This window comes from Anarhichas minor, unplaced genomic scaffold, assembly GCF_050575085.1.
Source record: "Anarhichas minor isolate MPS153535 unplaced genomic scaffold, ASM5057508v1 ptg000014l, whole genome shotgun sequence".
In the NCBI taxonomy this organism is placed as follows: Eukaryota; Metazoa; Chordata; class Actinopteri; order Perciformes; family Anarhichadidae; genus Anarhichas; species Anarhichas minor.
The window spans coordinates 10,521,082-10,533,974 of record NW_027466460.1 but is presented as its reverse complement, the minus strand read 5'-3'; the positions used below and the strand labels follow the sequence as shown (position 1 = coordinate 10,533,974).

At 40.8% G+C, this 12,893-nt stretch overlaps 1 protein-coding gene across 3 annotated transcripts in view; it reads left to right on the top strand.

Moving 5' to 3' along the window:
* lrba (LPS-responsive vesicle trafficking, beach and anchor containing) overlaps positions 1-12,893 on the top strand; it is a 176,545-nt gene that overhangs the window by 84,219 nt on the left and 79,433 nt on the right. For all 3 annotated transcript variants that reach the window (XM_076091417.1, XM_076091415.1, XM_076091416.1), the window contains exon 36: positions 1,202-1,368. In XM_076091417.1, coding sequence (XP_075947532.1) covers positions 1,202-1,368 — 167 coding nt within the window. The remainder of the gene's footprint in view (positions 1-1,201; positions 1,369-12,893) is intronic.

Sequence of the window (12,893 nt, the reverse complement as noted above, 5' to 3'; positions counted from 1 at the left end):
ACTAGAATTGTAGCATTTTAAACCCTCTCCTCTTATTCCCTTCCTTTGGTCCAGCGTCTTACTTGTCCCAATTCCTGCTTACCTTCAGTACCACTGATCAAGATTAATGGACATGCGACACACACCCACACACACATACAGCACAGCAAGGCAAAGCATTCTCTGGTTGAAAATGTGGAACCCTTACTGAAATTTCCTTTTCCGTGCTCCCTTTATTTTGCTGTTTCCCAGGTCATCGTGCTGCAAGGTCAAGGCCCACATTAATGCCACACAAAGAGACATAGATTGATAATTAAGGCCCGGTAGCCTGCAGGAAAGGCCCTCTAATTTGATTTATACCTATAGATTTTCTGTCAGATATGAAATGTTGTCGTTCAAATTGAAGAGGAGGACCCATTATAAAGCGCTTTACTGGTAACTTTGGGAAAGCAGGTTGCATGCATCTGGGCTGATACCAACGGGTTAGTTTAAGGTTAATTTGATAAAGACATTAATACACAACTGAAGACTCATTAATAATCAAATGAGCTTTTGTCCTCGATACTGCAGCCATTTGCTTTAGTTGCTGTTCTGAGAACATGTAGAGGAAAATATAAATGCACCAACGCCAGCTGTTGCTATACATAGCATGTTTTTTTTTTTTTCCTGTCCCTTTTCTTATGCTCACCTTCAATACGAATTTAACTTTGAAACAATACTTTCAAAGCTATAAGCGCAGCGTGAGTTTGAAATTGATTCTGAAACGGATGGAAATCAAAACACTGTTTCAAATTATAGCTGTTATTTCTCAGAAGGTGTTTTACTTTTCCCATCGCCGCAGAGTTCAAAGGCCCATTCTGATAACAAATTCCGACAGAGAAAAATGCCCTCCCTGTGCATTGTGGGTATCGCATGATTTGGTGTGCCGGAGGGCATTTAGTAAATGCGTGTCCACTGTTATTAATCAACATGACATGAGGACAGAAATGACCCCATGCTTTTCATTTGGTTCTACTCCGAGTGGAGTTTCTATACGTCTGTATTGTATCTTCCTATAGAGCTGTTTTTGCTACATATGTTCCACAAGATACGAGCACAAATTACAATTAAAATGTTGTATAATTCAGTCTCTTGACACATTTGTGCACCTCTTTGCAATGTACGCGCTCGTGATACCTTCACTCCCGCAATGTATAACGCACCTTTTCTCTTTCCTTCCTAGTCGAACTGTGCTCAGTACGCAGCGGAGAAGCGAGATGAGGAGAAGATGTGCGACCACCTGATCCGAGCAGCCAAGTACCGCGACCACATGACGGCCACACAGCTCATCCAGAAGATAGTCAACATCCTGACCGACAAACATGGAGCCTGGGGAAGCTCTTCCAAAAGGTAAAACAAGTGTTGAAGCAAAAACCCTGCTCACTCTGGGACTTTTTACATTGTTGTCATTAAACTTTACTTAGTAAAATATTTTAGAATTTTGTGTAATGCGGGGAAAATTCTGTCGTGGTGAGGTTTTCTACTTCTCAAACACACGCACACACACGTTTAGTATTCTTTGTACATGGCAGGTGTTTGATTGTTTTTTTGTAAATGTGAAAAATGACAAATAATCCTTTGATTCTATATTTGGTCACAATTCTATTTTGTTCCCCACATGTCGGGATGTTTTCGAGACAATAAGTGAGCCTTGCAGAGAAAAAGCCTTTAATCAAGAAGAACCTGTTTAGTTTTTTTCATGAACAGTGTTCAGAGCATGTCATTTCTCTCAGCCTTGAAATTATTCAAACCACTGTAATGGTTTTAATCTCATCATAATCTTTCTCATCCCCCAATACTCATGGCTTTGATTAAATTAGATTTGCAAAGGTGAAAATGTCAGCTGTGGGTTGAATGATGCATTGACTGGAGAGAGAGATGAAAGCCATTTAAACAGCTCTGCTCCCATTAAGAACAGAGGGAACCCTATCCTCCGTTGTTTGTTTCGCCAAATAGGCAGCAGAATGCAATGCAGCTATTCCCTAATGATGGCTGTTTGTGCAGGTAGTGGGTAATGGTGGGCTGGAGAGACGGCCGCTGGCTCGTGCTTGTTAGGCTGAACCAACTCTCCAGAGACTCGTCTGGCGAGGGTTAGTTTGCTATTGGATCAGGAGTCTATCTCTGGCTGCCTTTGTTTTTTCTTTTCTATTTTTTTTCCTCTTCTATCAGGATATGGTGTATTTGTCATATGTTTCTTTCTTTGATACCATCTCCCCTCCCTTCTGCTTCCATCTCTTTTTATTTTTATTAGTCGTCATGTGTACTCAAACCAGGCTATTTACTATGGAGATTGTGTTCTACGAGCCCTGGCCAGAAAAGTCCCCCATTACTGGCCCTTTATGCCGTTGCGCTATTGATGGTTTTCCTAATGGCTGCCGATGGGCGCAGGGAGCCATTGGCACTGGGCCTTGGAGTGCAGCGCTCTTTTAATAAATCACAATCAGTCCTGTGCCATTACATCAATATTTTTGGTCAATTACTGTGAAGGTCAGGTGGTGCAGCTACGCACCAGAGCCCGTGGTTATGTGGGCATTGGAGAAACATCTGGTGCTGAAAACCCCCAAAAAGAACAAGTAAAAGCAAAAGATGGACACATTTAAAAAATAAAAATAAAATACACACACACACACACACACACACACACCTGCATGCCTGCAGGCGTCCTAATACAAGAGATGTTTGTTCCCTAATTCCACAAATACAACGTGTGATGGAGCAACATCCCTGCCTGTGAATACAGATGGGAGGGGAAGCACGGATACACACGATGCTTTCTCCAGCTGTGAAATTGAAATCCAGGAACACAAAGACAATACGCAGCTATGATTACGACCTTTTGTTGCCTGCCTGCTCACGTGCCATAAAAATGTATTCCCCAAAGTTTCCATTCAATAAAGACTCTGAAAATGAAAATATTATTTTCTCACAAGCTGATGGGAATTGTTGTTTCCTCACGGCAGGCATCTAATATCTTCTGACACAGTGTGACCCGCCTGAATGCAATTTGTGTCTTAATATCCAGCTTACAGCGGCCCCGGCCTCTGGAGAGAAGAGGTGTGAGGTGATTTTCCTTTTTCCATTCCCCTGCTTTGTCTGCGGTTCTCTCTCTCTCTCTCTCTCTCTCTCTCTCTCTCTTCCTCACAACATACAATTTCTTTTCTCCTTCTCTCCCACTCCTTGTCCTTTGCTCTTTCTCGTTTCACTATCTACTACAGTTGTATCAGCGGCCGTCCAGGGAGGATTTCTTCCACCAGACAGTGGTGGTATCTATCGTTTTTGTGTCCTTGTCTGTCATCTAGTGTCAAGACATAGACAGATCCACAGACGGATAGGGCGACTACCTGTTCATCCATACGTTTCTGTCCCAGTGCCTTGAGACTCAGGTGTTCAACATGCCAGCCTGCTGTCTTTTTGAGAGAGGAAAAAAGTAAATTAACACCTAGCAAGATAGCCACAAATGAAACAACTGGCAGATGTCATTTTGTTTCCCTCTCCTCATCACTCATCATTTTTTTCCCCTCTTTCTTTGAGCTTGGGTCCACTGAGCATCCAGACCGCTGCCGTGTTTATTTGGGTCAGGAATCATCTTTCATGTATATGACACATAGACAAAGTCGGCGGACAGAGAGGGGAGATGAGGGCAGATGATGGAGAATGCCAACTCAGTCTCTGGGGGCTCGCACTACTCTCCTCCTTCTCCCCTCTCATACCTTCTCTTTATTGCATTCTAATAGGCTGACTAATGTACCATGGAAATTCACTCTGGATGCAGGAAGCGAGGGAAGTAAAAGGAAGGTGGCTGCAGCTGAAAAAAAGGTTGAAGTGTGATGTAGAAGACAGTGTGCTTTTTTAAAATTTAATCCAGAGCTGCTGTTGACAATCTACTGATGTAGCCAGTCTGTTTGAGACGAATGGAAACATTATTCAAAATGAAGAGGTTTAGGTATACTCCCTGGAGTTTGCTGTTTTCCTCCTTTTGTCTTCTTTCCTTTTTTTTAAGCCTGCATCAGCATCCTTTTTATCCAATGGTGCAGCCCAACAATCCTCCCCTACAGCTAAAACACACACACCTCGAGCACCAACTCCTCTCCCTCTGCTCCTCCTCCCTCATATAAGCAGCTCATTTTCTGCAGCACCACTGCTCTAATGGACGCCCTTAGGCTAGAGGCTTCCCAGCCAAGGGACATCCATCTTTTGGCATGTCACACTCCCGCCCCGGCAAAAAATCTTTGTGATGTGCACTCCAATTTTTCTTCAGTAAATCAAATCTTCCTTCCTTCAGAAAGACGAATGCTTTGGGGTTGGAGCGTTATAGAGAAAATCAATGCCAGCAAAATTGAAACAGTATGCCCCCGTATTGATCGGCCCTGTGAGATCGAAAAAGAACAGCTTTGTAACTGTTCTGCTGGACAGTTAGCTGACCTGTAATGGAGAAACTATTGATATTAGCATTACTATTTTATCTTGTGCTATGTCATTTCACCAGCGCACCATTGAGGGAAAGAAGCCGGAGCAGAACGTTCACAGTTAGAAAAGGCTTTCGCTTTTCATCCACTAATGATACAGAAGAGACACCATTTACTGAGGGTTTTGTCCTACCGCTTGAGTTATTTGATCTCTGTAGTAAAGGAAATATTGTTTCCTTTACACAATATCCCCATCAGATGAACATATATGTGATGCATGAGCAGAGTAAGTGCAAAGGAGATGCTATATACATTCTATTGATTATTAAGTCTGCAATGAACGATTGTTTTCATTATGAATTAGTATCGGGATTCTTTTTCTGACAATTATTTTATTTATTTGGAGAAAAATACTAATCACAAAATTCTTCAGCCCAACACAATATCTCAAAATTGCTTGTTTTGTCCTACCAACAATCCAAAGCCTAAAATTAATATTTAGCAATGATGAAAAGTAAATAATAACATCTGATACTGGAACCAGTAAGTGTTTGGCATTCATGCATAATAATGACACAAAAAAATGTATATGGTTTCTAAAATTGTGGTCAATTAATTGTTAATTTTCAATTCCAGCTCATAATTGTTTTCTCTAACAGTCATTCTTTGCATTGTTTTTGCGTTTATTCAATTCATGGTTTAGTCTGTGATATGTCAGAAAATAGTGAATTTCAGCAGACCAACTCTACATCAATGCCCGAAGATATTCATTATTGGTGATCAAAGCAAAATCCTCATTTCCTCATCCTCAAACTAGCAGATGTTTGACATTTTTTTTCTTGTAAATGAGTCAAACTTATTCGACCAAGTGGCGGCGGGTGCTCAACTTAAGGTTCAGTGTCTCCACAATCTGCAAATTAGCCCTTATCTGCCTATTCTCATACTATACGTATATTTATACTGTTAATGCCACTTATACTGTTTATTGTGTATTCATACCCCTTCAAAATCTGGTTCATATTTTCCTAAAGTCTTCTTGTTGCACTGAAATACGTGACGAAGCTTCCACCGACTTAAATGCACTTCAAATGACAAACACAGGCATTTCTCAATTAAAATAACTAACTACTAAAAATATGTATTTTTTTTATTTTTATTTGATCAATCACTAATATTAAAAAGTTGCATTTTAGGTCAGGCCTCAGTTTGTCCCACTCGTTGAGCCTCCTCTTGGACCCTCCCAAGCAATCAATTAATTGTGCTCTGAACATGCAGCAGTTGTGCTTACTACAGTTTTAAATACTACTTTTAAATAAATGATTGCATGAGAAACTGCGGCAGCCCGATTCGTCTCTACTTGTATGCTTTCATTCCAGACTTAAATCACAATTATGATACATAATGCTGAATGTAATGCATGTGTTAAAGCCGAGGTCTGCTCAACGTCTGCGCTGCCTTGCGTGCATGTTTAATGGACACACTGTACATTATGGCTGCGCTGGTAGTGTGCACGCAGAGCTGAAGAAGGAAATGGGACTCTAGCACGTCAGTGGAGATTATAACCAAAGGAAACAAGAACATAACTGTTTAGAGTACACCGACTCTCGGAAATGCATGACACGTGAGGGAAGACGGAGAGACGGAGAGAGAGAGAGATGGAGGGATGGAGCGGAGGATGAGAGAGATATTTGTTACTGAAGCATCAAAAGTTAAGATGGAGACAAAGACAAGACATTTTTTTCCACATCCTTTCCTCTAGCTGCAGTATACACTAAACCATAGCGATGAGTGATTGCACAAATCTGAATGTAAAAGGTTGAGAGCGTGTCTTGTTTGCTGGATGGAAAACTCTGCAGCTGCTGATTTATCTGGCCATCAGATTGCCTTTTGTTGTATTTGCGAAAAGAATAAACACTGTTGCTGGATCCCCAATCTTTCCTGATTCTGATTTATGCACCAGATTTTATAATTGGTTTGTTTCCACACAGTGTTTACTGTTTATTCTAATCTTTGTAGCTAATCTTCTTGTTTCAAACACATTTTTATCTTTAAATATTTCACCAAACTGAAGTCTAGCTGGCTGTTTAATCTCATTTTAAATGAGATAATCTCTGAATTGAGCCCTTCTTTACATTGAAAACGGTCCGTAAGTCTGTCCAGTACTCAACGGATCATTTATAACGGATAATAGCTTTTGGTTTGCTTATAAATACTTCCAATCTAACCACAAACATGACCTGATGTACTGAGCAGTGGCAGCTGTAGCGGTCCCCAGCTCCCGTCTCATCCGAGGCAGAGACAGTTGTTTCCTTTAGTCCGAGCCCCGACTACTTCAAAACCAATTAGCTGGTGGCTCGGGTTGTGTTCATCCATCTGCCTCGATAGTCATAAACATGTAGCATAAACATACTGCACGAAGCAACGCAAGGCCGCCTTCGGTTACATTCGTCTTTTTGTAAACGAGACTCTTCGTATCATGCAGGGATCTCCAACACTGAAGTCCTTAAACGGGGTTCGACGCAAAACCCTCCAGCTCATTAATCATGCACAGTGACATGTGTCTGGGACAGAAAAAAGTTGTGAAGGGGACAAAAAGGATGTTCCTTCGGTCTCTGGGGAGAATGTTCCAGTTTGACGGACTTGCGATCCATCAGTTACATAAAATAACGTGCCACGAAGGCCCTACCGTGCAGTCTGGCTCATGGATATGGAATAGAATATAGCCTTAATGATAACATTTACCTCGACTGTATATACAGTACAGTGGCTGGGGCTGTAAGGAATAGTAACAACGTGTCATGGTGGAACATATTAACGGCTGATGATGTCCACATGTTCGCGTGGTTAAGTGTTGCAGGTCAGACCGAGATTTCAAAAATTACACTCTGTGCATCATTTTTAAAATGATGAGAAAAAGGCAAGTGGTTCAGTTAAAACTGGTGCTTTTAACCATTGTTGTGGAAATTAGTGAATGATTTTTTTTTTTTTTTTTTTAATGCCTCCGCCGTGCCAGCCATTATGTTTTTGGGTTGTCAGTCCGTCCGTCTCGTTCCATTCACGTGAACACGGTATCTCAGGAATGCCGGGAGGGAATTTCCTCAAATTTAGCACAAATGTCTCCCATGACTCAAGGGTGAATTGATTAGAATTTGGTGTTAAAAGGTCCCTGTGACCTCATAAAAAACAAACATTTGACCATAAGTCAAGAATTGACACGCTAATTAGGACAATTTCCCATAAATTTCGTATTGGATGAAATTATGAAGTGATGGTATTTTAAACAGACGGAGGCATACAACCACGAGGCGGTAATTCTAGTGCAGGAATTTATCGATTTAGTTTTGATTCCATTGATTTTCCAAATATGTCAGTTATAACAATTAATTATTTAATTGTGGAGCTTGTCCTGATACGAAACGGTGATCCTGTTGGGAAGGTTTGATGTAGTTTGCATGTTTACATTTGAGCAATCGTACCTTCTATCTAACTGTTAGCTATTTTTGACTTTGAGGCGGATGCTGCATCATAGCCGGTAAATCTTTTGTTACTGTAACAATAAATATACTTGAGATCAGCCTCACATCAATTTGTGATCCTATTTGTTTGTTTATTTTCCTTATTAAACACACAAATATGTGAATTTTACCAGATCATTCCTATTTATTCTTATGAGCTTAGCATTAGCTGCTACAGAAGTCCCCTCTGGGGTACAAGTAACTAGGTGGTGAGCCACTGCTGTAAACTACTTAGCAGCAATATGACTCAGTGACCAATTTATACTATACCCTTTTTACATCTTTCAGACGCGCTTCTTCGCGTTAACGCCGTCCGTAGTGTTCGTCGTCTTCCTAGCAGCTCAGAAAGCTAATGGAATCCTTCCTATGAAGTATGAAGGAGGGCTGCCATCCCTGAAAGACCAATTACACCATCCTGCCTCCCTGCCTCGCTGCTCACAGGCCCAGTGTGACTCTGTAGCAACTCTCAGATTTATGAGTTTCATATACCCTTAAGAAAGTATATGGCCTTTGTGGAACAAGGTCATGATAAAAGGGTGCTGATCAATATCTGAATGAAAAGCCATTTGGGAAGTTTTTAGGGCTTTTTTCCCCTCCTTTCTCCCTGGATGCAATATCTGCAGAGTATCGATTGTCCGGGTCCAGTAGTTAGTCAAAGGCTATCTCCTTTGACTAACCTTTGCAGCGTGTCAGCCCCCTCCTCCCCCGTCCTCGTGATAGATTGGTATTCTTCCAGCTGCTGTAATTACACCCCGGTACCAGCAGGTCATTTATTTTGCTACTTTCAGCATTTGCCAAAAAAATGGCCTTTATCTTTAGAATCCAGCTCTTTCTCGAGCAACTAAAGCAGGAAAAAAAAAAGGCCACATAAAATACCAACGTGCGCAGCGAAGAGAGCGGAAGACTGAGGATCATCCTTTCCTCATAGATCTTCAGCTGCGGATTTATGATACACCCCCCCACCCCTGTGTCTGAGTTCAAGTTCAGCAACACCTCAAGAGGATCAGACCCGAGGAGTTCAATGTGTGAGATCTGTGATGTTAAGAGCTGACACTGATGATGGATGCTCGGACCATTTTATTCATGCTGGAGGGATTTTGTGTAGAATTTATAGATGCACACTTGGAATGATGGAAGGTTAAAGTCAACAGAATAAGAATGTAGCTTTACAAAGTCTAAAACAATTATAAGCATTTTAAACCGTGTGATCAAGCTGAAATTCTGACTGAGGTAGGGTTCACGAGGCAATATTAAACTGTACATAACCCCCCAATACCAGCAACATAATGATTCACTGAAAGAAATGTACTATTTAAAATTCAGCGCTGATGCTCTGTTTCCCCCTCTCGAATGAAGAGCTAACTACATCGCCATAATAGTTAGTCAGACTTCTGTTTATATGATCGTCTCAATCACCTGGCAAAGGAATTACTGCACTTAAAACACACACACACACACACACACACACACACACACACACACACACACACACACACACACACACACACACAGAGCTATGTAAGTGCTGTATAATGGGCACAGCCGTATGATGGAGAGAGAGAAGGAGGTGCTCATGAATAGCACAGTCTCGCTTGATGAGATTGTCGAGCCTTGTTGTCCTGAAGCAGGCCTCACAACAGACTAGTACAGAGTTCAATGGAGATTGTTTTATAAACTGTATACTTAACAAGAAAGATCAGTGAAATTACCAATTTTCTGTGGTTTCAAAATCGTAAACTAAGCTGGAATGTATTGCTTGTAAAAAAAGCAATACATTCCGAAATAAGTGTTTTTTAAGTTAATTTGAAAGTGAGATCCCGAACTGGTTTCGACATTTAAGGTGATAAAGGTTAAACATGGACTAATGTGTGCTGTTAGATTTAAGCCCCTCACAAAAATAGAAGTCCTCCTTCGACTCCCAATGTCAGCTGACCGCGAGCTTCTCCGCTGTGTGCGTCTCTTTTGGTGTGTGTTGGAAACGTTTGGTGTGTGTGTTCAGATTTGTCAAACCGTTCAAGTTCAGCTCTGAAAGCTAGAGGTCAGAAGATTATTACAATGGGCCAGTAATGGCAGAATTATGCAACTCTGGTCCAGTGGATGCCCTCATTACCTCGCAGTAGTGGTGATAAATGGCCCTAAATGCATGTTGTCAAAATCACAGGAGAAATGTGACCCTATATCAAAAATACAGATGGTACCACTTCAGCGATGCAGCATGGGGAGTGTGTATACACTATTTATTATGTAGTGATGCTTAGATAATTCTAATAATGCAAACCGGGAAGCTATTCTAACATTTAACAATAAGATCTTTTTTTTTTTTTTTACTGCAACATTCTGTTCTTTGGTCAATATTTACTACCTTAGTAAAAACACGATGCTTTCTCTTTCACCTCCCATGAAATCTGATATAATTAGTGTGTAATTGTCTGGCTTTCTGTTGGTGAATTTACACTGTGAGTGTAATTGCTGCTAATTGGAAGCTGCGCACTAAGCTGGTGGTAATTAGGGCTCGATTTGCATTATTTCATTTGGCTGCACTGCATTGTGGGGAGTCTGAAGCCTTTTGCCTCCCACCCATGGGAGTACTTTGATCCTCGCAAGCCGGCGATGTTGCAGCGATGCAATATCAGTCCCTCTTTCTTTCTTTTTTTCTTTTCCAGATCGCTTTTTGAAAGCTCTTGGATAAATTGGAGTTAATTGGGAGGAGTGGTGGGTGCTTATGTTGTCTCGGTAATGAGAGAGTGTGCACTCTTGTGAAAGGGGAGTTAACAAGAGTGATATGAAAGCAAAAGATGTTAATGTACATGGACTTTGTCTGTGTGGCTGAATTCTTCAGCTCACATCTCAGATTGAGATTGTTTTTTCGTCTCTCTAATCACGTGCATACTATTTTACTCAATCTGTTTTTACAACTCTTCATCCCCGATCTGTTGTAGTGTTGGATCACGTTATTTAAATTCATATTAAAAACAGACAAATTAAATAATCCAATCCTGGGATTAATAATGAGGATGGGCAAAATGACCCATGCACTGTCATTTAAGGGGATAAGATGGAAACGTTGCCGGGTCTGTGACCCTGACATTACCTCTGGTAAATGTTGTCAACAACATTAGCTGAGGTGAATTAACATACGCACATGTAGAAGGGCCCCTGTAAACCTCATTGGAGTGGGAAGGCACAGCATTAATGCACATGTAGAAAATCACTTCGGCAAGACTTAATCATGCCAAACGATTTCAGTGGGAAGGTATTTGGTCCTGTTTCATTTTAATTTGAGTCTGGAGATGGCATCTATGTGATCGCTGCCACCGCTTGACAAAGAGCCAGTGCTCAAGCAACCAGTCCTCAACATGACAAATCCTCAATCTATCGCTGCTCTCCCGTTTCTTCTAAACACATGGTTTATGCAAATCAAAGCAAAATGATCTTGGGGATAGCAGCAATGTTTGAGCAATTTGAGGGCTGCCAATAGGAACTGGCATTAATATCGAATAAGGAAGGCGAGAAATGTCCTCTGCATATGCGGCTCTCATTGACTGTACCCAAATTAATTTAGCAGAAAGGTTATGAATGACTGTTTGTGCCGAAGTACCGTCGCTTGTGGTGATATATGAAAGCACATTCACTCTGCTTGTCCTGCTTGCTATGATAGAGGTCATTTTATCATTTACATAACATCAAATGCTTTAAAAGGAAACCCATGCAAATAGAGTAATATTGTCGCTACCTCTCCGTCCTACCTTTCCTAAAAAGATGAATTCAAATGAAATGATATAAAATAGCCAAGAAGGATATCTGATGCTTTTCTTTGTCTAATATCAGTTTCTTGTGTCTGTTTAAAAACTGGAATTGCCCCCCCCCCCCCCCCCCCCCCCCCCACAAAACAAAAACAACAAAAAGCGATGCATCTGTCTCTTAAACAACGCTGTCTGATTGAATCTTGATGGATGGCGGTTATTTGTCCTCGTCAGCAATTGAACAATTGTGCCATATAAATATCAGCGCTATGAAACTTTCAGGACCTGCAGAGAGAATCTATTAGCATCTTTAAACTGGCCGTTTGATAATCCCAATAACATATGATGATTAACAGAGAGGACTTGAAAGTGGATTGGGATTGTTTATTTGTGTTTCTTAATGCCAGATTAGTATTATATTTAGGACAAGATTAAACCTTAATACCCCCCAAGGGAAAAGAATCCTGCAGGAGGATACTGTAATAGTCAACAAAGGAAAGAAAAAAATATACACTATGTATAAGATTAAGGTATGTATTTATCTAATGTTTTATTTGGTGTAATAGTAACAGACTGACAAATCATACTGGGATTTATACAATATTGCAAATGAACGTGCGTCTAGTTATTTGGGTAAATAGCTCCCATGTGTTGGACGATAGTTTACGTCGTTAATGTAGTTCACTTGTCCCTCCATTTCTCTAAACGCTCATCTTTCCAAATAAGCCGTTTATTAATCCTGAACCAGCAGTGTGTCTCCTTGCAGTGTGATGGTGGTTTTTGTTGAATTTATTAAATTGAAGGCATAACTGTTTTGTTACCTGATTAGGGGGAAAAAGCATCAGGGCCGCATAAAAGGAGCAACTTGAACTTCCCCATTAGTCCTCTGTGTTGGTAAACTTTCTCAAATGTACAACTCCAGAGCCCTGAAGAGCATCCAAAAGATGTTTAAAAAAAGAGAGAGAAAAACTAAAAGGTAATCACTATTTACTACTTCACATAAACCTCTTCCGGACTCTAATTCATCAGTAGCCAATGTGGTCTACATTAGAAAGGCCCAACATATTCTCTTTAGTACACACACACTCAGAGCTTGCAGTGTTGTCTATCAAAGTTTTGCCCAGATTTAAAAAGAACACGCTCTCCGTCTGTCAGATTTTCTCTCCCCTGCTTTCATCATCAGACAACCGTCACTTCAGGCTTAACGAGCC